We start from the raw sequence: 26331 nt of genomic DNA, 5'->3' as shown, positions 1-26331 counted from the left end.
GCTCCTGTGGACAGGGGTCTTTTATACAGGTAACAAAATGAGATTATCAGCACTACCTTTAACAGACTGCTTCTAATCTCAGCTTGTTACCTGTATGAAAGACACCTGGTAGCCAGAAATCCTGCTGAATGATAGGGGATCAAATACTTATTTCCCTCATGAACATGCAAATCAGTGCATAATTTGTTAGACATGCATCTCTTGAATTGTTGCTATTCTGTCTCTCAGTTTTACAACAACACCTACCATTCGATTTTTAGACTGATCATTTCTTTGTGAGTGGGCAAACATTCAAAATCAGCAGGGGATCAAACACGTATTTCACACACACACATTTATATATTACACACACATATACATACACACACACACCGGCCACTTTGTTAGGTACACATGTTCAGAGGTCAGAGGAGAATGAGCAGACTGGTTGTTTCGACATTCAGATGTCAGAATTTGGCGTAAACCAAAAACACTTCAAATACACTCACTGACCACTTTATTAGGTACACCTGTTCAATTGCTTGGTGACACAAATTGCTAATCAGCCAATCACTTGGCAGCAACTCAGTGCATTTAGATATCTAGACGTGGTGAAGACAACTTGCTGAAGTGCAAACTGAGCATCACAATAGGGAAGAAAGGAGATTTAAGTGACTTTGAACGTGGCATGGTTGTTGGTGCCAGACAGGCTGGTATTTCAAAAACTGCTGATCTACTGAGATTTTCACGCACAACCATCTCTAACGTTTACAGAGAATATATCCAGTGAGTGGCAGTTGTGTGGTCGAAAATGCCTTGTTGATGTCAGAGGAGACTGGTTGCTGTGACATTCAGATAGTAAGGTCAGAATTTGGCTAAAACAACATGAAAGCATGGATCCATCCAAGGTGTATTTGGGGTTCTGGTATGGGCTGGTATTATTAGAGTATTAATACCAACCCATACTAGAACTCCACCTTCCTGGCATCTGAGTAGACGTGGAGCTCTGTGCCCATTACTATTCAAGCCACAAGCCCATACATCTGGTCCATCAAGAGTCACTCATCTCATCAGTCCATAAAACCTTTCAAAAATTTTCTTCAGATATTTCTTGACCCAATCTTGACGTTTCAACATATATGTCTTGCTCAATGGTGGTCAGGTTCCAGCCTTCTTTACCTTGGCTATGTCCCCGAGTGCTGAACATCTTGTTCTTCTGGGAACTTCAGGTAGGTTGCAGTTCTGGAACATAACAGCACTGGAGGATAATGGGTTCCTGGTAGCTTTAAGTTTGATTCTTCTCAAACCTTTGGCAATTAATTAGTGTTTTTTTATCTCAACACATTTCTTGCAACCCTGTTGACTATTTGCAACAAAACATCTGTTGCTTCTTTGATCACACCCCAATATCTTAGCAATTTCAAGAGTGCTGCATCCCTTAGAAAGGTTTTTACAATTTTTTACTTTTCAGAGTCAGTTTAATCTCATTTTTGGCCCATTTTGTCTGAAAAAAAAGAAGCTGCCTAATAACTATGCACACCTCGATATAGAGTGTTGATCTCCTTAGGCCCTCATTAGCAGTCCCCCCAATTTTTCTCTTGTGCATTCTTGACTCTATAATGTCTTAAGAAAGGTTTAATCAATACCTAAGACACCAAAGGATCAACACCATATCAGTCTCCGGTTGCAAAAGCAAGCAGGTAACAGGGGGACATTGTATATCATAATATACTGACAGTTCAGAGCTGTAGAAGTATCATGTCAAAATGCCTGTAGCTTTTTGTTCCTCTGATTACACATGTTCAGATCACCTAGAATGCATGTTTATGCTGGTGGGGGCAGGTGGTCAGAGGGAAAAGGTTAGTAATCAAGCAAAATTATCCAACAGACCAATGACAATGCTCCCCAGCCCCCACCATGCAAGATCAGTCTGTCGTGCCTGCCATGCTCTATGGATGTCCACAAATACTAGCCAATTAGGTAGCAATTATCCTAATTTTTGGGGAAAGGAGAACTCCATACAACTTCTCCCTTTGCCCTCACTTTGAGGTTTTTTTCTACCCCACGCACCATGTGTGGATCAATATGCAAGGTATTGTTTCAAAGCAATTATTATAATAAGAGGTTCCCTTGTTTATCTCATCAGACTATAACCTAACCAAGACCTAACATTTCTGATGGACCCAGGCAGTCCTGCATATTCTAAATGAAGGAATCAAATTGCCAATGCACTGAAGCATAGCTCAAACCTAACAAAATGTCTTGACCCGACTGATTCCATGGTCAGTTATCCCTATGTGTGTGTAAAACAGAACATATTCAAAAAGGAGCATACAATTAAAGAATAATATCACTTCGATATTAATGGGGCTTAATAAAAGTAGCAGTTGTTAAATTACAGTTGTAACACATTGAGGCTTACTCAATAAAGGCAAGAAGGAATGGGTAAATTACAGTAGCACTGGGTAACTACTACAATGGGTTTAGAAAGTCACTGCAAAAAAGGACCTCTCCCACTCCGTTATCAAGGTGTATTTAAGCCACATAGACACCTATATGCATGCAAAATGCACACATTGATTTTGAGCATGTTGGTTTTCTGTAAATATTTGTGTTGGGAAAGATTTTCCCTCACTTCCTGTTCCTATAAAAAAAAAAAAAACAAACATAGGAGTGCAGATGTTACAGGAAAGGAAAGAACAGACAAGAATAAAAACATTTAAAATTTCTACTTTTGTCATCCTGTCTGGTACCAGTTTCCTCATTCAAGTATCTAGGGACTGTGATTTCTCATGAGGTTACTGACCATCCCAAACTTAATATTGTTCCACTGATTAATAAATTTAGGGATAAAGTTCAGTTAGGGCAAAAACTATGGCTCTCCCTGATTGGCTAGGTCAATTTGGTTGAAATGATGCTGATGCCCCATCTAGTGCATTTTTTGAACAACACCTGTGGTTATACACCTAAAATTATTCCGTACTATAGATTCAATATTTTGTTAACTATTGTGGAAACACAGCCCACTCAGAGTCCGCCTTGAGCAATTACAAAATCTAAAGACAGCTGTAGGTATTGCTTTTCTGTATCCTTGGTTATATTATATGGCTGAACAGCTACAGCACTGTGTCATTGGCATGTCCAGAAGGAATGCAACCCCAGATGGGCCCTCGAGATCCTACATTCTACTGCTTCAATGTCTCTCCTGGAGGGTCTTGATTCTCAATCTTTTGCGAATTACCGCATAGATTTTTGTCTAACAGAGTCCCAGATAGAACTTTAGGTTTTACTGCTGCTAACTTGTCCTCACTTCATCTAGAATAGAAAAAAAAAAAAAAAAAGGGAAGAGGGTTTTGGCTAGATGCACACTTGAACATTTTTTGCTCTAACACTTCATAGCTTAAGCAAAACTGGCTGTACATAGAACAATATTTGGGCAGTTCCTGATAAACCAGTTGAAATTCCAGCCGAAGGTGGCCCTGTTGGCTTCCTTCCACCCATTGTTCTTTGATCAGAAAATTGAAGGATATGGGGGAAAAAGGAAAGAAAAGAAAAAAAAAAAAAAAAAAAACAATGGATGGCCAAATGGTGGCAGCATCCCATCAGATGCATGCATTGTTTGGGTATTCTGACAGCTGCAGGTGCCTTCATTCAGAATACAATAGCCAGCAGGATAGATTTGTCCATCCATATTGTTTAGCATTATTATTATACAGGATTTATATAGCGCCAACAGTTTGCTCAGCGATTTACAATATAAAACGGGAGATAATACAGCAACAATACAATTCAATACAAGAGGGTTAGGAGGGCCCTGCTTCTTGGAGCTTACCATCTAAAACATGGATAGTGGAATCAAGCGAGTTCCCTGGTTAAGCCACTCTTACGGTATATGGCCAGCTAAAATCTTCCAGCCCCCTTGAGACACTTAATCCCTACAGTGAGCTTTTAACACTTACCCTCATCAACCAATCCTTTACCTAACCCTTAAAGTGAGACTGACTACAACAACCTAACACCTAAATTAATCCCCAACACTAAACCTTCTTCAGCTTTCCAAACCTTGTCCTAAGTCAAACAGCCACTACATTCCTAAAAAGCCAAAACACCAAAATCACGCAGTGCCAAAACCCTAGAGAGAGAATACTCTGGTGAAGAACTGTTACCACAATACTTAAACTACATGTACAATCATAATTCAAGTTGCTTGACACAAATACCAACATTCCACTAAAGAGTTTGATAGGCATTAGATGCCATAAGTCAAGCCAGTACATATAGGACAAACAAGTACAAAGCATGCATGTACAAATGTATAATTTACTAGCTTTTCATAAAAAAAATGACAAGTAAGAGAAAATGTCATCTACAATGCTTAGTGTATGAATGAAACATGCTTCTTAGCAGTTCAACGGTGTATAATTAATGCCATGGTAAGAATGTTTTTATGGTGTGTTTTGGTGAGTTTTTATTGCCATCAAGTTCACGATGTAGGTGGGCCGCCTTTTAATCCCTCCGCAGACAAAAGCCCTAAATAAACACAGATCCCTTCCTGGGAAAAAAGTCCACTTCGGTTAAATGGCAAGGAAATGAGTAAATCATTAGTAATCTTTAAAGCCAAAGCTATAAACTCAAGTTACCTTAAAGTTAAAATGAAAGTGCCTTGCGAAATTCTCCAAAGTTCTGAAGCAGATAGAAATCTCAAGCTCTCAGCTCCAGACTAGGCGCCAGCTGATAAACAAACAGCTTCGAGTCAAGACCGAGAGAAATCCCAGCTTTTCAATTTAATGGTTCTGGTGAAGACTATTTATTGCCTTTCCTATGTTCCCTCACTTAGTGGCAGAAGAAGAAATGTAAACTCATCATTATCTCTTCGGGTCCCATAAGGGGCAAAGATTACCTTCATTTGATTAAAGAGGACATCCAAACCAAAAAAACCTAAATATAAATAATTTATTGCTGTAATTAGCTTAATTAGAAGAGATAAAAAACGTTCGTGTAGCTGGGTTTACATTTTGTGCAAAGTTCCTAAAATACACTTGCATTCATTTAATACAGTAACATGCCAAGTGCAAACTGCAGCAATGCAATCCAATCAAAAACCATTTGCTTGAATCTGAAAAAAAAATACATTGAAATCTCATTGGTTGCTACAACTAACTATGCATATCACATTTGCTTTACATGTACTAAATATATCCAATATACCTAATGCTGAAGCTCAGGCAAACTGCTAAAAATACAAAGATGAAGATGATGAGATGATGAGAGCTGTTTTGCACCAACAAAGGATTAGTATATTCCTTGTTCCATTCCTCTCATTTACACAGCCATACCAGACAGGACACAGACAGGCAGCAAACCTGACATTTCTTTTTTGCAGTTAAGAGAAATAACCACATCGTTTTCGTTATACATCCTATGATTGGATAGTGAAAAAGCAGACTAATGAGTTTGTCATTTTGCTCTCCCCTCCTGTCAGCACATTCCTGGAAAATACATGAGCACTTCAGCGCTCTAGAATGACATGTGCTGCTCTTCCCTCTCCAACTTTGTTGTATGAAAATCTGGTGTACAGATGTGTTCTGTCTAGAGCCTTTGGTCCATGGAGACCATATTTGTGAAATATTATTAAATTGAATACCATGTATATTTGTTCCATGTTGCCGATTTTTTTTCCAGTTAATCATTGTTTTGGAATCTTGGGATTTACCCATGTACACCTATAACACTTCTTCCAGAGGTCTGAAGGGATGGTGTCTCAAACCAAAGGCAATAATTAAAAACCAATCTTGACTTGGCATAAAACATGCCTAAGGCAACAACAATATTGAAGTGCAGGCGGCTCATGGTTTTAAGAAGTACCTGTCCTTGTGCTCTCATGACCTGAATACATACAGTGTTTACAATTCATTCTTCACAGTAAGCCCCCACCTGCTGTCATTCAACTCTCAAATGTCAGGAGTAGTAGACAGTAGCAGAGCCATTGGCAATTGACAGCTGACTGACAGGAAGCAGGGCTTAGCAGCAGTAGCAGCAAAACCCAAGCTCAAAATAAAAGAAGGTTTGTACAGCCTGGGTCTTGGATCCAAATGTTCCACAGGAATTTAATCAACATAGGTATTTTCAGGGAACAGAAAATCTTTGGACTTCAGCACTGTTACCTGGGCACTGTTTAGGTCAGATTGGTTAACCAAAATTTCTATACAGGTGCTTCACTGAGTGAATATATACATATATCTGTTGCGCTAATAGACTGAATGTGTGTGAAATCATAAATCAATACACATAAAAATATACATTTATCCATAAAATGTTGTTCACTAATAAGCGATTTATTTTAAAAAATAACTCCAAGGAGACACTGAGGTGATCCCACCACCAAGGATACTTAGAAATTGCATAAAGAGTGATTAAAATTATTATTTATGTACACTCAAGTGCAATATTCCTTTTATTAAACTCGCTTTTAAGATTTACACCATGTGGAGCATATTTCTTTCGTTTGAGCATTCATGGCAGGGAAGAGAAATCGGATTAACCCACTGTTGGATCCCTTACCATCTGGTTGGTTCACCTATGAGGTTTAAAGCGGAAGGAGGATTTGTCCATGATACAAGTTTTTTTTTACTTAGAGGGTCAAAATTATTAGGTAAGCGCATCCTTATCCTAGGTGGTGGGATCACCTCAGTATCCTTGGAGTTATTCGTGGATGAAAGACACTAAATGATCCATCACCAAGATGGAGTTGGTTTATAATGGACTTTGTTATACAAGGTGGACGCACATTTTGTTGGACCTTGGATTTCTCTTTTCTGTTTTTTTCATTTCTTCCCCATTTATTAGCAAACAGCATTTATGGATATATGTATTTTTATGTGTATTGATTTATGGTTTCACACACATTAGGCTATTAGTGCAACAGATATATTTATGTTATTCCTAGACTGTGATATTTACCTCATGGTACTGTTGCTGCTCTTAAACACTTTACACTTTTTGTATATTCACTATTCAGCAGTATTATGGTTTTTGTATTTGACTGAATATATAAACACATTCACTAACCTGAAAATTGGAATTGCATCAAAATGTCCAATATTTGGTTGGAGGAGGATAATGAGAGAGATTGCGTCTCCAGCAAAAGTGAGGAAACGGCCAGACAGCAGTACACGATAAATCAAACATAGTAATCATGCAACAATTAACATTGGCAAATTGTAGTGCACCTTTGTCTGTATGGAGCAAAAAAAGCACACATTTACCTTTCAATGCTTTACCTTTAAAAAAATGATACCACAATCCATGCTGGTCAAGGGTGCTATAAAAACGCACAACCTCCCCCCACCCCTACCTGCTATATTACAATCAATCATTCAGCACATTAAAAGAAAAAGAAAAAAAAAAAAAAAAAAAAAAAAGAAGGGGGGAAGCTTGACATAGCTGTAATTGATTCACAATGATCAGAACCACTGTTACTGACTGGACATAGTGACTGTGATCTGAGCTGTCCAATAACAGCCCAGATCAGAGTCATTCATGGGCACATTGCCTGTCCAAGTGTGTTTTCTGAAGTGCCATTTATAAAACAGCATACCAGAGGCAACACACATCCCTGGCCCCATCAATTTTTTACAAACACAGTGATACAGAGGTACAGAGCTAGTTAAGCCCTTTCTATATCTGTATTCCAGAGTCTCAGAAGGGAATTCTGACAAACTCTTCTATGCACAATATCTTTATCGAGCAATTTCCTTCCATGTCTATTAACAGTTCTGGAATTTTTCAGCACCATATTATCAATATACAGAACCATGACCCTTCAAGCTTTCATTGGATCCAAAGATCCAAAACAAAGTAGATAGTATTATACATATGGTATGGACTTACCTCCAGAAACAGGTGCATCCATGAAAACAGCTCCCATTTTTTCCACGGCCTTTGCCAGTTCTTTAGACACTGCTGGGTCAATGGTGCTTGAGTCAATCAACAAAGAGCCTTTCTTCACTTTTCTGTTAAAAATAATCATCTTTGAGGCCTTACTCACACAGCTTTATTTTTATTTATATTATTATTATTATTATTATTATTAATAGTATTATTGCTTTTATTGAATTTTTTCAGTACAAAAAAAAAAAGGAACAACCTTATACACAAAACTTCATACATACATGAAATCCATTTTACTTCACCTTATACCCTACTCCCCCACCTTCAACCTGCCCACCCTCCAATTACCCTTGTTCATTCATGTCCCCTAACCTAATATCTATCTCCTTTCATACTTCTATATCTATGTCCCTTCCCTCCCACCTCCACCATCCCTTTCCAATACTCCGTCACACTCGCTCAAACACCTTTTCCCCTTAAACTCCAACCAGTTCCAGGTAACTTTTAGATGTTTTGAAATCCAACCAAATTTCCTAAATTTCTCTATTCTATCCTCTAAATCACAGGTGTCAAACTGGCGGCCCTCCAGCTGTTGCCAAACTACAAGTCCCATGAGGAATTGCTAGACTGACAGTTACAAGCATGACTCCCAAGGGTAGAGGCACAGCTGGAGGGCCGCCAGTCTGACACCCCTGCTCTAAATGATACAACTCCTCCATCCTATAGATATTCTCAACTCTATTCATCCAGTCATTTATTCTTGATGGCTCCGGACTATGCCAAAACTTGCAGCTCAAGCCCTTAGCCGCACTGATCAAATGATGTAACATAACACCATTTTTATACAGTTTCACTGACAGCTCGAAGTTATAAAATAAACACATCCATGGGTCTTTCTGTACGGTAATCCCACATATTTCCTCAGTATATTGAATTATTTCTTTCCAAAAATCCTGTATTTTCAGGCAAACCCACCAAATATGTGCCATTGTTCCCCTATTCCCACATCCTCTACAACATAACGGTGAAACGTCTAACTGTTTCTTATGTGCCACACTCTATGTAAATGTACCATCTTGCCAAACATTTGTAATTCATTTCAACTGTGCTCATATTCACTACTTCATGTGATCGTTTAAATATTTTATTCTTTTGTTACTCATTCAATTTTGTTCCAAGTTCCTTTTCCCATTTTTCCAGGAACAGGGGAGGATTAGCTCCTTTCAAATCTATAAGCATCTTATAGATCTTAGAGGTGACTTGTTTTGGAACTATATTTACATTCAACAGTTTTTTAAATAAATACAGATCCTCTGAGGTCTTCAGTGGTTGTGGAAGCTTTTAGACAAAATGACCTATTGGACAATACCGCCACTTATCTAATGTAAAAAATAAATCTTTTTTCTTCTTTAAATCCTGAAAAGTGTGACATTTCCCTTTATTTAATATATCCTTCAAAACGTGCATTTTTATCTTTAATCCAATTCCCGGAAATACTGTCCTTCCCTGGGGTGAAATACTCCGTTCCCACCAAGGGGGTCAATACTGAATTATATTTACAACTGTTTTGCTTATAAAATTATATCCCACACACTTAAAACTTTCTTTGTCAATGGACTAAATATTCCCATCCAATATCTGGAATTTACTCCCCTCCACATTCACCCAACTTTTCTCTTGTGGATTATATGTCCAATCCACTATTCGTGACAATATTGCCGCTAAATAATATTTCCTAATATTCGGTAAACCCAAACCCCCATTCCCTTTTGTCCAACACAGTACCTCATAGCTGATTCTCAGTTTCTTATTTGCCCATACGAACCTGAGCATCATCTTATTTATTATCCCAAAGAAAGACCCCGATAGATGTACTGGGAGCATATGAAACTTATACAAGATATTTGGTACTATCACCATCTTTACTAGGTTTATGCATCCTATCCAGGAAGCTCCTCTCTTTGCAAGTCTCCCCAGCTCGTCCTTTATTTCATTTATTAGTGGGATATAATTTGCCTAATATAGGCCTTTTATTGAAGGAGTTAAATTTATTCCTAGGTAGCCTATTTTGTTTTCCCTCCAAGTGAAAGGAAAGTCTTCTCTAGTTTTGAGATATTGATGTTTAAAATCTCTGATTTTGCAGGGTTTATTTTCAAATTTGATGGCTCACCATACTGTTTTAATAGTCTCATTAAATTAGGTAACGTTATTCTAGGATTTACGATATAGAATAACATATCATCTGCATATGCTGCCACCTTATGCTCCACTTCCCCTATCTTTATTCCCGCTATATCCACACACTTTCTAACCCTCGCCAGGAGAGGTTCCAAAGATAATACAAATAAAGGAGAGAGTGGACATTGTCTAGTGCCATTATACATTTTAAATGACTGATTAAGAGAAAAAACATTTAGAGATCTCCTGGTCCCTAAAATGTGTGGTTAAATGAATGCAATAGGAGAGGGGCTAGAAATGAGGGAAGATTTATTGCATGCATATATAACTATCATACTAAGAGAGGGGAAGGATAGCTCACAGTGTGCTAGCTATAGGCCTATAACTTTATTAAACATCGATACAAAACTGTAGGCTAAAAAGGTATCAGCAACTAGACTGAAGGAGCTGATGCCGGAATGCATACATTTGGATCAGGTAGGATTTATCCCCGGGAGAGAAGGAAGAGACAATGGCCTGAGATCATTGCTCCTCTTACACGGAGTAAAGAGAGAGAAACAGCTGACAATTTTCTTGATTGATTGACACCGAAAAGGGGTTGACAGGGTCGATTGGGGATTTATGTTCCACACGTTAGAGGGCTTGGGTCTAGGGCCTAAAATGTTAAAGTGGATAAAAGGGCTCTATAACGGTAAGTCAGCAGAAGTTAAGGTCAATGGTTAACGATTTGATTTCAGGCGTGACTTTGGTTGCTCTGAATTGCATGACAATGGAAATATCATTGCTGCCAATGGTGCCTGTTCGTATCAATGCAGCGCAGCTGTGATGCAACTTTGGGGAAGGGTCCTATGCTACTTTGGTGCAATTTATGGTGCGATTTAAACCCATAGAATATGCAAACCACATCCAAAATGCAACCAAAGTCACACTACATAACCGCACTACAATTCAAGTCAAAATCACATCACAGTAGTATGAGCTGAGCTTGAGTCTAACTTTCCAGAATCACAATCTACATTTATCAAGCACCAGTACATTTGCATTAGTGTGCTCTGTACTTATGTCATCAGTGTTTTCATAAAGAATGAATGGAAACTGTAAGGAGCATTGACATTAATATAAGGTGTTCAGCAAATTTTAAGGCAAAATGTTCACACATCCAAACGCCACACTAGGGTCAAAAGCCACTGGTTAAAAACCAGTGCTATATGGTGACAATTAGGCAATTTTTAATCTATAACAACCAAAAAAAAAAAACTTTTTACTGGGAGCCTTGCTTTTTACAACTGTTCTTGGGGTTTTTTTGGGCCACTAATTCAGAAAATTGCATTGGCTAGACTGCGTCAGCTCTAGTATCTTAGATATGGGTGAATTTATATAATTTGTAGCCAGTATTTGAAAAGATCTTACTGATTAACTTGTTCTTGTTACCTAGTTTATGTTTCTGAGTACAGATATACTGAGAATGTTTTCGTACTTTCAACTGTAATTTTACATTGAAACATTGGACTTTAACGTGTAAGTTATTAACTGTATTATAGTTATGATCGTATAGGTGTGTGTATATTGCCATTCATGTGGTTTCATTTTTGCACACTGAACACCGTATAGCTTATGGCTACCTTTTTATAGGTTTCTTTCATGTTACAAGGGGCTTTAACAAAACACATTAAAATATCCTGATATTTGATGGGTCGACCAGAGTTAAATATGGCATTTATGCTGTATCTCAAAAACTAGAGCCGATAGGGAAAATGTAGTGCCATTTTTGGAATCAGTGGTTCAGATATACTCAAGAACAGGTCTAGCATTCCAGGCACCAAAATGTTTGTTGGAACATGCTGTAGAAGAAACCAATAACACAGGCCAAGCCTGTCAGATAAAACATGACTGATACATAATTTTTTTAATGTTGGATCTTAACTCTCAATGTAAAAGTTTCTGGGACTTTAGAGTTAAGGCACAGTATATGTAAGCCCAACAACAACTTAAAATCCTATACAAACTTAAAATCTTACATTTTACCAGACCTTAGATGTGGTGGCAACTTAGTTTTTTTTTCTTTTTCATTTTTTTCCCTCTATGTTCACCTGGTCAGCTGGCCTGTAACACAATTCCTTTCCAAAAGTGAAAACACTCATTCACTGTATTGTATCTCTAGAAATGTAGCATTGTCACCCTAGGACAGAAAGCATGTTATAACTACAGAACACCTCCCTCATTGCCATATCTTGCTATGATTGCCTAAGATATGTCAGGGTGCACAGGGCACCACTAAATATTTGGTACCTATTCTTCTTCAATCCACTTTCTCAAAGCTTAGGGCATCAAGGGCCTGCCCCTGCTCTACAGAAGAATGCTGCAGAGAATGCCACAACAGAGACTCTGAAGGGAAAGAGGGACATAAATGGAAGGGGGGGGGGGGGGAGGTTGTTGGTATTCAGTGTGTAACAGGTTACTGTTGCAGCAGCCCCTGCACAATTATTTATTTTTTTACATAGGTAAACTCATCCTTTAACAGTCCAAATAGAAAAAAAAAAAAAGTCCATTGCTAGGGTTTACATGCACTTTAACATTTCAGAACCCCAAAAAGTATCCCTCTCCATAAAACCAAGTAGAATGAAAGAATTATCAGAAAATCTTTTAAAAATAAATTCTGATTTCATATTTCCAACTCTGACCCACTGGTTCCCATGACATATCTTGAAACAAGAACTGAAATCGGAGAGCTGGCAGATGACATTTGCATAGTTAGTCAGACGTATTTGAATGGCTCAGCTAACATTGGAACAGTGTCAATATTTTGCACACACAAATGAGCTAGTCAAATCAGCCACATAAAAACTTACTTCAAAATTCCATTTGTCCCTGTGTAGGCATCAATGGCATTCAAACTTGATGGCAACATGGTGATAATTCTGTCAGCCTTTTCTGCAACATCAGATGGTGAATCTACAATCTAGGGGGAAAAAAAAAAATCAATTTCTTTCTTCTTGTTTCACAATTATAGAATATGTATAATGAATTGGAGCAGAATAATGCATGGTCAAATGGATAAATGAACCTTTTCACGCTCAATGCTCACACTGTAGACACACACATTGATAGTCATGTATGGGATAGAAAGATGTTCTTTGTAAAACAAATGTACACTTCCACAATCATTCATGTAAAGGACAGCTTACAATATGTTGAAAAAGAAGTCAGCAGGAACACCCAATACAATTTCAGATTAGTTCATGTAAAGCTGAACTCCAGGCAAACAGATGAATACACAGTTTATATAGTTTTATCCAGCCAGTTCTGGCAGCCTTGCCAGACTGTAGAACAAGACTGGTGACCTTACTGTAATTAACCAATACAGCTAGGTGCACATATATTCGGTATCCTCGTGCACACCAAATATATAAATGAATAAATGTTTGCCCAAAGGTTCCATTTCTTTGATTTAAAACACAGCTATTTTCCATAACCTGGATAACATTATAAATCCACACAAGTAGACATGTGTGATTATTAGGGGTCTATTCACACCAAATGCATTGGGCTACATCTCTCAAACCAGGCCAAATGCAATAAAAAGCCAAGATCCCCCCCCCCCCAATTGACCCAGTTTGCTCCTTTTGTGAAAAGAGAACATGCTGCATTTAAAAGGGATACCATACACACACAATTTAATTTACATTGTCCCTTCTATTATTGTATATGGATGATGGCACTGTCATTTTTTTTTTAGTCATTTAAGTGTACCTTTTTTCTAATTGATATACAGTCATCATAACCCAGCTCTTTCCCAACCTGTCTGCAGGGAACATAAGCAGGAGGAGCCTCTAGTCCTCTGCTACTGGTCACATATTCAAAATAGAAAGAAAAAAAAAAAAAAAAAAAAAAAAAAAAAACAAAAACAACAAAAAACCAGCCTTTGGAATACAGAGCAAAAATAAATAAATATCGAACAGTTTTACATTTTCGTACAATAAACACAGTACATTTGATATCAAATCACCCCTCTCCAGCCTGTGTCTTAGAATAAGAGGGAGGTGAAGCCTCCTTCAATCTACTGTACATGTAATATCCTGCCCCCCTTGTGCTTAACTGGTTAGTGGGTATGGAGGAGGAGAGAGAATGAGCTGTCATTTACCACTGTGTATACACCCACATGTACGACTCTATAGTCACATGGGCTGCTCAGAGGTGATGGAGAGGAAATGCTCGGCATAGAAATTCACTGAAAAATGAGCATGTGCAGAGATGCCAATACTGCCCTTCAAACTCACTAGCTGCATTGGGGACTTGGACAGAAGAGGAAGATAGAGAACAGTAGGATCAACCAGGTTTTTTGCAGAATACAGAAAACAATAGTGACTGTGTATGAACAGTATGTTGTATTGATAGTTTTGATTTTTTTAATGTGGGTTTAGTGACACTTTAAATGCAGCACAACACATTACAGCTTATTGTGCATTAAAGGGAAAGACAGGAGAAGAATTGAGCAGACTTTACAAAGACTGAAGCAGACAAAATCTTGAGCAGATGCGCAGAGCAACCAAACAGCTTCTTTTACTTTAAAAGCTAATCTAAATGATCTGAAGCTAGAAGTTGATTGGTTGCTCTGCACAGCTGCTCAAGACTTTGCTCCAGTTTTAGTACATTCCTCCAATGTATTTTGGCTCATGCTATGAAAATAAAAACTGCACAACACTACAGTGTGTTAAAAAATGCTTATCAACACAAAAGATTAACACACAAACTCAAGTGCATTCATTTATTGCGGTCTGTGTGGCCAAACCCTGCCTTGGTGTGCTTTGGGGAAAAAAAAAATTTTTTTCAGTGCAGCATGCAAAGTCATATTACAATAAAATGTGCATCAATGCATCACAACATGCTGCAGTGTCTAGAATTACATGAAAATAAAAATTAAAAAAAAAAAAAAAAAAAAAAAAAAAAAAAAAAAGGGAGGGAAGCACTGCAATGTGTTTTAACAATGCACTGAAACACATGGCAGAACGCATTCACACTGCACGTGTTATACAAAAAATAACACACTGCATTGTGTTAACAAGCTCTAGGTATTTAAAAATCAGTGGGTGAATCTGAGAAATTACATTGTGAAATGATAATTCCTTTAACAGATTACTAAACTAAGATCCACTTAATGTCCAGCAGATCTAACACATCACAAGCAGATGTCAAGAATAGTGCAAGCCCTGCAGCTAACACTAGTCACAGCAAGAGAGCTATGGGAAACGGATACATGCAGTAAAAGACAACATGCATGTACTTATTGTTATTTTACAAGACTGCAGAGATAATCAAATATTTCAAATTTTTTATGAAATGATTTATGCAAGCTGTACACGTTTACGTTAGTCAAGCAAAATACACTTTCATATTGTAATGATTCACAAAAAAAAAAAAAAATAGCTCACAGCAAAAGGAATATATGCAAAGATGCCCACTATCAGTTCACTATGAATGACCAGAATCCCTTGTTGCCAACACCATACAAGCCAGATGAAAGAAGAAGAACATTTTATCTTCATTGTATGTTTCATAGTTTTTCCCAGCAGAACAGCCTTGGCAAATCATTACTAATGTTTTTCATATATTTTCATTTCATTATTTTGTGATTATTTTGACTCTATATAAAAGTAATATAGCTCAAGGTGACCTTGTTGCTTGAAAAAAAGAATAAAATAAAAAAGTTGTAAAAAACATTGTCTGCAAATCAAAAATCTTAGTACCCACCTCTCCGATGGGTGAAGAGTCCTCACTTGGTCTTTTCAAAAAGCTACAGTTGCCATTGGAATCTTCCGCACCCAATGTTTCTCAGAGTGTCAGGTGCCTGGTCCCCTCAAGGTGTGCAGTGGCTCCTCCCACAGGCCCCTGCATTACTACTGTGTCCTGTAGTCATATAGTGGCAGTGGACAGAACAGGTGCCAAGGGGGGTTATGGACACATCTGAAATACCCAAAAGTATTGGATGCTGAAGATTTCATGGGAGGTCCTTTTTTCAAGAGCCACTTCAAATGATCAGCTGACTTCAAATCAATATTGTAATTATGGCTGAACACCACTAGAATGAACAGCTTACTGGTTCCTTGCATCATCAATATCCTATAGTAGAAGAGCTACCCCTTCGTCCAAACAAAGGGAATTGGCTATAATTATTGGTTATAAAAATTAGTAACGCAAGTAAGCTTTGCCCAGGGAGAGGCATCTTGAAATAAAGTTGCCATCTGTCTGCTGCAACCAGGAGGAAAGCATTTCCTCAGTCTCCCCTCAGATCAGTGATCACTTACTTGGACTAATTTATTGGCATTACTTTCTGGCTACTCACAAGGTGAGAGGCAGCAACAAGGGACACACCTGCTGAAGAAAACACTTATACATGTAAGGTGTATTTAAAAAGGTTAACATTTATCAGTTTATTTCAGAGAGTTTAGGAAAGGGTAGGGCCCGCTGTCAATTTTTTTTTTCACCCTTCTGTTCATCCCGCTGACCAATATCTCAGAGAGGGGGGGGGCCCCAAACGTTAGAGCCATCACCAGAGCAAGAGATGAGAGCTCTGTGATTTAATGAACTACAAGTACTGACATCCTTTGTGGCTGTCGGCTGGTAGTTATCAATGCAAGTAAATGCACAGTTTCCTAGCTGCAAAAAAATGTTGCTTTTTTTTTTTTTGGTGAACTTATCCTTTAAAGTGTGGGTCTTATTTACAGCCAAACAGAAAAAAATTATTTGGAGGAAAAAAAAAAAAAAAAATAATGTCCAGTTAAGAGTATATCGCATCGTGTGTTCCAATTGTACAGACAGTTTATGAATGCAAATGATCTAACATGAAATGACAGGAAATGATACTGCTTTAAATCCTTGCAACGTGCAAAGACTAAAAACAAAAAAAAAAAAAAAAAGTGCATTTTCCTTTTGTTTAAGGCATGGGCACTACATCATAAAAATAGGTATGCACTTGTAAAAAGAGAGTCCTGGAAAACACTTTATTGTGGGGAAAGGATGGCAATGCCTTCACACTTTTATGCCAAGTAAGTAACTGTGTAGAAGTCACGGTCCACAGTAACAAGAATGCCTAGTACCCTTCAAAAGCTCAGCAGGGAGTTCCTTTCTGCCTGGACTGAAAAGGAACATTGCTGTCTACCACCACAACGCCCAGTGAAAGAGAGAGATCTTTACTTGCTAATTAGGTCTGTTGGAATACATCCACCATGTTCCAGACTTATGGGGCAGATGGCCCCAATAAGCAGGTGGAGACCTGCAATAAAATTTCCAGGACCTATTTTTGAGATGGGGTACATCATAAGCCAAGAACACCTACTGAAAAAAAAGAAAAAAAAAAAAAAAAAAAAAAAAAAAAGACAGGTGTCAGCTAAGCACAGTAAGGTTGTCAGATGTGCGTTATACTTTTTTTTTTTTCCACGTTTGCTTTTACCACTAGAATTTGAGAAAAAAAATTCTATTCGGCCTCATCTCTCAGTACAGGTTTATTCAAAGCTATAACCAGCATTTCCTGGAACACTATCTATTCTAAACCTAAGGGCAAAAGAAATCCCATGCTGTGGACTTTATTGAAAAGCTCTGTGGTTCTAACACAAGGAACAGGAAAAATCACCCCATGCTTCAGTATGGCAGGAGCTCTTTTTAGGGACGTGCTTCTAGAAAACTTAATTGTTGAAAACCAGGCAGATGTAGTAATGTATTTATGTAAACTAGTTAAATGTTAAATGTTTTACTTGCAGACAATATCTAAACCAGACTTGGTACCAGGAGAAAACTGAGCAGAGGAACAGGCTCATTGGGGTGCTGCCACTTCTTCATTGTCCAGTCACAGGGCAGGGAGATGACCTAGAATGCACTGCTCAAGCGCAATGGAGAAAAATTAGGTCACTGACCAGGCTCTGAGGTCTATAGAATCCTGTGGCAAATAGAACAGCTCTCACGTATTTAAACTGTGTATTTAAGGTTTTTCTGAAGTTCAGCATTAAAAAAAGGGCATTTTTTGCAACACTGTAAGACATGTTAGACAAAAGTACAAATAAATTAGTTACTGTGTCTTCACTTCTATGGTCCTCAGCTGCCCTTTAGAATACCTTTAGCCGCAGGACAGTTAATTTGAAACATAGTGGAACATGAAAATCAATGGCTTGTTAAATTGGTTGGTCCACCAAAACCAGCATTACCATTTGCAGTGGATACTGATGGTCTTGATCACACTTTAGCAACTTACATTTTTCAAATACTCCCAGCAATTAGAGGATTGCACTTAAATTCCTTTAATTCTCCCTCCATGATCATTATGGTGGCTCTTGCTACCCCTTGCAAGAATTTTTGTTTAATATGAAGAGTAAATGTGCAAATAGACATGAGACCAGGGGTCTCCAAACTTTCTAAAGAAAGGGCCAGTTTACTTTCCTTCAGACTTTAGGGAGACCAGACTGTGCCCAGTGGAGTAAACAATGCCCGATCTTTGGTATCAGGGGGAGAAATAGTAGGTGTCAGTGAGAGGAATTATGCCCCATTGGTGTTGGTGGAAGGAATAGTGCCCTAGTGTTGGTGTCAGTGGCAGGAATAATGCCTCAAAGGCCAGATAAAAGCAAGCAAAGGGACTCAATTTGGAGACCACTGCATTAGGCTATAGTCTCGCAGCCTTAGTAATGACCTGTGGACTATTTAAACAAGTCAGCAGTCGAGGTCTAGAAATCCAAAAAGCTAGAAAATCGTGCCTAATTGCTACCACTTTCCCCCCTTAGTTGAGCACCACAGAAGTCTGCAGTATATCTCCCTCACCTCTCCCCATAAGCTTAATCAAGGATGCAACCAAAAAGGACTCCAGGTGGTCAGATTGTGCATGCAGGTCCAACTACCTCCAACATTCATGGCCTAGCATGACTTAGCTTAAAAGAGTGCATTTTTTTTCCCCCTCCGATTAGACTTACCTAGGTGGATGCAGCATCAGTTGAATGCTGCATCTGTCCCCATCTGGCTCTAAGTGTGAGAACTCCGTGATCACATGATCACTGAGTTCTTACCCCTGCTGTGAGCAGAGAGTGACTGTCAGTCACGACTGTCTGCTCTCCCCCCACCCTCTCTGGACAGCTAGGCTGTGGAGGGGGAGGGAGCGGCTTGCTCAGGCTCTCAGCAAATTGACGACAGGCTGAGCCAGATGCTGCTCCAGACTCTGGGGTGGATCCCGACTTTAAAGTCAGGATCTTTCCCCAGCCTGGACCAGCTGAGTGACTTCAGACCGCTGTCAACTAAAAACAGGCCAAAGGAGAGCTTTGCCTGTACTTCTCCTAAGGGCTCTATGTTAAAGAAAAACAAAAGTTGTGGACTCCAGAGAGAAGTCTCATTGATGAAACACCTGACAGATACTGTAGCTAGTGAGTGATCTAAATTTATTTATTTATTTATTTATTTCAGGTACTTATATAGCGCCGTCAATTTGCGCAGCGCTTTACATATATATTGTACATTCACATCAGTCCCTAACCCTCAAGGGGTGTACAATATAAGGTCCCTAACCCTCAAGGGGTGTACAATCTAAGGTCCCTAACCCTCAAGGGGTGTACAATCTAAGGTCCCTAACCCTCAAGGGGCGTACAATCAAAGGATTTACTAATTTACTAATCTACTAGAGCAGTGCTTCCCAACCTCATTCCAGTCAGGGCTCCCTTGAAAAGTATTTTAAGTGTCGAGGCACCAAAATCGAAGGCTTGGTTCACATAACTTTGTGTCCAGATTGTGTGCAAAATTGTGAGCATTCCAGCAACGCACAAACACACTGCTCTTTAGCAGACATGTAGGGGTGCCATTAATTCTCAACAGCCCCCATGCTGGCAAAAGGCAGTGCGTTTTCGATGTGGCACGAATTTTACTGCAGGTAGAGCAGTCTACTGAAATTAATAGGCTTTCCTAAACGCAGCTGCACAGATGCGAGCCAAGGGCTTCTTCACACGAGGTTGGGGGACAGTAAAGCCACCCAGTTGATTATAGTTTAATATAAGTTTGCCTGTAGGTAAAAATAAAAAAGATGACTTTACTACCATTATAAGTGGTTTAATTAGAATTTATTTTTGTTTGGCACTTGTTGCCTGTGTTTTCTATTTATTATGCAGGTTGGCACACCCCTGTGCAAGGTGCACCGTCTGCTACTGTGTATATTTTCTTCTTTTGTATTATCAAAAATTCAAATAAAAAAAAAACCCCACACAGAAGTAAACTAGTAAAAAACTACTGCACTTAAACGAAAATATTTCTATTTTTGTTTTACTGCTCTGCGCTCAACACTGTCTTACTGATCTTTACTCAGTTGTGTGCAATGTCCCTTAGACAACAATGCATCTCATTTCAAATCAGTAAAAAAACTCAGAATTTTTTACTCCTGTGTGCAACAGGCCTAATAGCTTCATGTTTTCAAATAAATTAACATTACACATGTTTGTTTTTTTACCATGTGACTACTACAGTCATGTTTCAGACTTCTTAAATTTTTCAACAAAGAGTGGACCTGCGCTTTGGCCATGCGGGGCAGCAGAGTGGCATAGATGTTAGCACCTCTGCCTTACAGCACTAGGATTTAAATCCCAACTAGAGACTATCTGCATTAAGTTTTCATGTTCTCCCTCTGATTATGTGGGTTTACTCAGACACTCCAAATACATGCTCTTAGGTTAAATGGCTCAATTGAGTGTGCCTAAGATGGCTTTCTCACCTCCTAAGCCCTTTGATCCCCTAGGGAGAAAAGCACTATAGAAATACAAATTACATTAAAAAAAAAAACAAAAAAAAAAAAAAACCACTTACAGAAAGACAGCCCTGTATAGCTCCTAGTCACTCCAGTCAAAGCTTGCATAAGACTAAAGTAATCTCCCCACCCCTCTGTGATGATAATGGGCAACTCATCAATGTCACATGATCCTCCATACCTAGGAGGTACCAGGTTTTTTTGTGTCATGAACAGCAGCAAAATGGGACAGCAAGGCGTAGAAAAACAGGCGAGTATATATTACTAGCGGAGAAGAAAGGGGTGGGGGGGCATTTAACCACTTGCCTACGGGGCACTTTTACCCCCTTCCTTCCTAGGACAAATTTTCATGCAACACTGCACCCAAACAAAATATATATATATTTTTTTTTTAGACAGTTGGAGCTTTCTTTGGTGGTATTTAATCACTGCTGGCTTTTTGTTTGCTAAACTAAAAAAGACTGAAAATTTAGAAAAAATACATTTTTTTCTTAGTTTGTTATAACATTTTGTAAATAAGTAATTTTTCTCCTACACTGATCTAGGTTAATGAGGCTGCAGTGATGGGCACTGATAGGCGGCATTGATGAGGAGGCACTGATGGGCATTGACAGGCATCACTGATGGGCACTGAAAGGCAGCACTCATATACCCTACCCCCTGCTAATTCCCGACCTCCTCCACTCTTCCTACCACTCCATCATCCCCCACAGCTATTTCCTCTTGTACCACTATCCCCTCCATCCTAGATTGTAAGCTCCAAGGAGCAGGGCCTTCGAACCCCTCGTGTATCGCATTGTATTGTTATTGTACTGTCGCATGTTCTGTTTCCCATTGTAATGTACAGCGCTGAGCGAACTGTTGGTGCTTTATAAATACTGTATAATAATAATAAATAATAATATGGCACTGATAGGTGGCACTGATCATCAGTGCCCATGTCCTCTCTGAGGAATGCCACTTACCGGCTCTCCTCTCCTCACGCACTGTCAGTGTGAAGAGGGGACTCCCAATAACCGGCATTTCCTTGTTTACATACGATCAGCTGTGACTGAACACAGCTGATTGCATGACCGAGCCTGTGTCATCGGCTGTTTACTGTGATCGGTGATCTGCTGTGTCCCAGGGACACAGTGTACCACCAACCGCCCCCAGGGGCGGGCATGCACAGTTAGAGTGTGAGGACATCATATGACATCCTCCCAGAACGAGAGAGCCACTGACGCCCACCCGTCATTTCCTTATATGGTGGGTGGGAGGCGGTTAAAGTGGTTGTAAATGCTCAAGGCTTTTTACCTTCATGCATTCTATGCATGAAGGTAAAAAGCCTTCTGTGTGTAGCATTTCCCCCCCCCCCCCACCCCAGCCCCCCTAATACTTACCTAAGCCCCCTCTCGATCCAGCGATGTGCACTGGAGTCTCGGCTATCCCGGGACTCCCTCTCCCCATTGGCTGAGACAGCAGTGGGAGCCATTGGCTCCCATAACCAGTGGGTACATGCAAGTTTCCTTCAGCGATGCCATCAACAGAAGCTGCCATTCTCTGCCTCACAAGTTGCACACATCTATAGGACAATAAAGACCCTGTTCAGAATCACAGCGAGGTGACAACCCTAGAACTGATACCAGGCTTGTGACTCGGATAATGGAAACTTCCAGCATAGGCATCTCATGTATGTATTTAACTCGAGAAAGTTTCTAGGGGTACAGCGCATATTCGGGCACAATTCTCTGCCTGGGATTCCTAGGGTCCATATACAGGCTGTCTGTGTTCGGGGCACTGCATATGTCCCTATACACAATTACCACTTGAATGTGTGTACAGTATATGGGCGCATAGACACTGCATATGTCAACCTGTCATCAACATGCTGCTGACAGCAGGCTCTATGCTGCACCTATGACTCCCAGACAGAAAATTATGCCTAAATGTACACAATATGGTCCTCTTGCATCCATGTGCATGAGCCAAATCATTTTATAGTATGACCCCACTTTTGAGATCTGAATAACTGACCTAACTGAATCCAATTAAAATGAAAGCACCATGGTCTTATTCCTATTGTTTATTAGATGCCCTAAAGTAAGACACTGTTCCAGCACAGTATTTCTCTCATTACATTATTCACCCTTCAGATCATTAAAATGTTTACCAAGTTCTACTGACAGGTTTTATTTTATCTAAAGTAGTCCCATATTATCTAAAAGTAGTTCCATATATCAGTCAGCTATTGCCAATAACCTGGAAATATACACATTCTTCTCAAAGACCTCTGTTTTTCAACACATAAAAATAGATTTACTGCAGTGTGTATATATTACACATTTTCCTAATAGTACCATATTATTAGGTTTAGAAAAATAAAAGTATGTAAGATGCATACCTGGGCACCAGTATCTTGAAATTCTTTGCAGGCCTCTGGAAAAACATCATACGCAACAACAGGATACCCATGTTTCACAAGATTCTTTGCCATTGGATTTCCCATGTTTCCAAGCCCAATGAACCCAACAGGTGTTTTGGAGGCCATTGACCTGCAAACTAACAGAAAAAAAATAAACTGCATATAAATGTAAACATAATACATCACAAATGTTCCGATATCTTGACAATGAAGGGTAGCAAAAATTGCGTTTCTAGAATGTAGTAATGTGTCCAGAATGAGTAGGGCAGGGAATTCAGATATTTGCTATATGACTGGTTTAGTCATGTTCATCTCATCACTCTGTGTCTTGCACCGCACCAGTTATGTGGAACATGGTACAACAGAAAGTAAGACTCTGTGCTTCCATTCAAAAGTTAACAAGTTTTAATTGATTGATCATATTCTCAATTATCAACATTTTTCAATCGTTAGGTTTAGTCAATAATAATGTGAGGAAAACAGTGTGTGAATAAGATCCAACATTTTAATCCATGATGAATTGTTAGTACAAGGCTCAATCACAAATGTGTATGGCCATCACTAAGCTCACAACACATTACAAATCTGTACAATCGCCAACAACCACTGTGCAGTCAAACTGTAACATGTATGATGAACATGTTTGATAGCAGATTAAAGCTGTCGTCCTGTCAGAAAATTAATAAAAAAAAAAAAAAAAAAAACACAACAAAAAACAATTGGTTGATTTGCTGTAAAGCAGAACTCCAGGTTTTCACCCTACATAACTTTTTCTTGTCTTCTTGCCAGTCCAGTGACATTAGTGCAGTGTTTTCCCCTTCCAAAGGCAGAGAGGCAGGCATTCTTTCAGGATTGAGTTACACTCACATAAATGCATGTGAACACTGCTCAGTCTTGAATACTGTTGAACCAGCCTGAATACTGTTGTATGAAATGCATATGACTTGCCTGTAAAAAGGGAGTCTTGGAGTTCTGGTGAATGCAGAATAAATAAGGGGGGACATGGAGGAACGCAGCACCAATTGTATCATTCTAAAAGCACTTTAAATGGACTGCACCATAAGAGCACTTTTTTCAAGGAGCCACATACTTGCATTGCACAAATTGTAGATGTCACAAATATTTAGAGATTGTATAGATTTTGCACAGGAATACATATGTTTTAGTGGAGGGAGGTGTTCTATAGTACTAGTTGCACCATAAGAGTACTTTTTCAAGGATTTGCTATTGGGATTGTATAAACTGTGGATGTCACAAACATTTATATTATATAAATGTTGCACAGAATATGATTTGTTTTAGTGGAAGGATTTGTTTTAGTGGAAGGAGGTGTTTTATAGTTCGCTGGTTATCAATTTTGAGAAGAATGCACTTGTAATGTAATGCACATATATATTTTAAGTCTGAAGAGGATGTACTTACTATGGAGGTGTTTTATAGTACATTATAGCCCACAGTGTTTTACTTATTTATATTTCACAGCACAATTTTTATAATTTATCTTAAAGTATTGAGTAGCGCCACACTAAAAGTTTGTAGTTTGGTATCTATATCCATTGTAGGATATAAGAGGAGTGGGAGGCACCTACAATTTTGTATTCACTGGTCCATAGGTGCGGATAATATACTAGAACCCCTGCATGTTAGCCTATGTGTCCATGCACACATAGGCATTTAAAGGAGTTGAGAGGCAGGGGCGTTTAGAAGCAAAAAAAACAAAAAACAAAAATAAAAAAAACAAACAATTGACCTGTGTAAATGCTTAATGCTTGGCCCATTTACCTGGAGTGTTAATTCACTTCAATGGCCAGAATAAATTATTATTCTGGCCAATAAAATTAATTAACGCCCAAGCACTTGACTCACCTAAATGTATTTCAAGCGTTTACAAGTGTCAAGCATTTTTTCTATCACAACACTGCTTACAAGAGGAAAGGTGTCTAGGAGAGATAGGAAAAACCTCCAGTGTGCATGAGGCCAAAGGCTTGCATACATCAACACAGCAAAGGTTCTCTACTGCCTTCAGTCCAAGTCTTTCGACACATGTCTATAAAGTATTCAAAACCCACAAACACAAATATGAACAACTGTCACATTAAATCACATTTCACACATCAAACAGAGCTAGAGAGATGGTAAAAGAATGTGTGACTGCAAAAGGCAAATGTCTTCAGGGCCATGTGTCTTGTACAGCATTTGTGTACAGAGGTAAGGGATGAACATGCAAAGACCTAAAATGTTTCCATAACGCTGATAACACAAACATTAACAGAAATAAATAGACACGCATAATAAACACAGCAAGGAGCTGGTCCTATAAAGTGTATGTAAATCCTAACAATAAATCTCTTATTTGCCTCAATTTAGTCTGTGGAAAAAAAACATTAAAAACATGTTACAGTAGGTCTGTTCGATTTGCACAAAAAGTTATTGATCCTACCAGAAATCTTGTAAGTTTCATGCCGATGCTACAAGAAACTGTCACATGACAGGAGGCTGATGGCCCCATCAGCTGCGGCAGTGGAATTTCTCACCTCTCTGCCCCAACCCATAGTCACACATAACAAGTGGGCAGGGATGCTGCTGACATTGACCCAATATGGCCACAGAAATAATGACACTTGACGCAGATTTTTTGGACATAGTCATTACATGAGCCCAATTGGCTTGTATTCAGTAGTTCCCCACAAAGACAGGGATCCCCGAGCTGAGAAATCCAAGTGTAATATGTAACACCAAATGAAAAATCCTTAGGAGTCCAAAATCTATTAATCAACTGGTTGCAACAAGAAGGGAAAAGGACTTCCAATGCATTTCACGGGCCACACAATCTCCCTTCACTAGGGCTGTAGGAAATGGCACAATGTTAAATGGACTCAAAAGTACTCCTAAGTAGACTGATCTGCAGGCAGAGGATGTTTTAAACAGTCAGTGCTCATGACTACAGTAGAAATTGCCCCCCCACCCCCAATATCAGTGTTCGTTATAATAATCATTGATGTTAGTGGATGCAAGAATTAACCCCACATCGCTGTCATTTACGGAATAGAAAATGCCCAAAAATTTAAAAAAAATATATATATATTTTTTTTTTTTTTGTGTAGTGGTTCTACAGTCAGGT

General features: G+C 38.9%; 1 protein-coding gene across 1 annotated transcript in view; it reads right to left on the bottom strand.

The window, feature by feature from the left end:
- The window catches only part of HIBADH (3-hydroxyisobutyrate dehydrogenase), a 164916-nt gene that overhangs the window by 123041 nt on the left and 15544 nt on the right, over positions 1 to 26331 (bottom strand). Inside the window, exons 2-4 of the mRNA XM_089669890.1 lie at positions 23190 to 23347; positions 12897 to 13006; positions 7870 to 7991 (exon numbers count right to left, since the gene is read on the bottom strand). Coding sequence (XP_089526016.1) covers positions 7870 to 7991; positions 12897 to 13006; positions 23190 to 23347 — 390 coding nt within the window. The remainder of the gene's footprint in view (positions 1 to 7869; positions 7992 to 12896; positions 13007 to 23189; positions 23348 to 26331) is intronic.

The sequence above is a fragment of the Staurois parvus genome, unplaced genomic scaffold (genome assembly GCF_062004578.1).
Source record: "Staurois parvus isolate SC_StPar_1 unplaced genomic scaffold, SC_StPar_1.0 ptg000082l, whole genome shotgun sequence".
In the NCBI taxonomy this organism is placed as follows: Eukaryota; Metazoa; Chordata; class Amphibia; order Anura; family Ranidae; genus Staurois; species Staurois parvus.
Note: the sequence above shows the minus strand (reverse complement) of the source record. Positions and strands in the feature narration are given on the sequence as shown.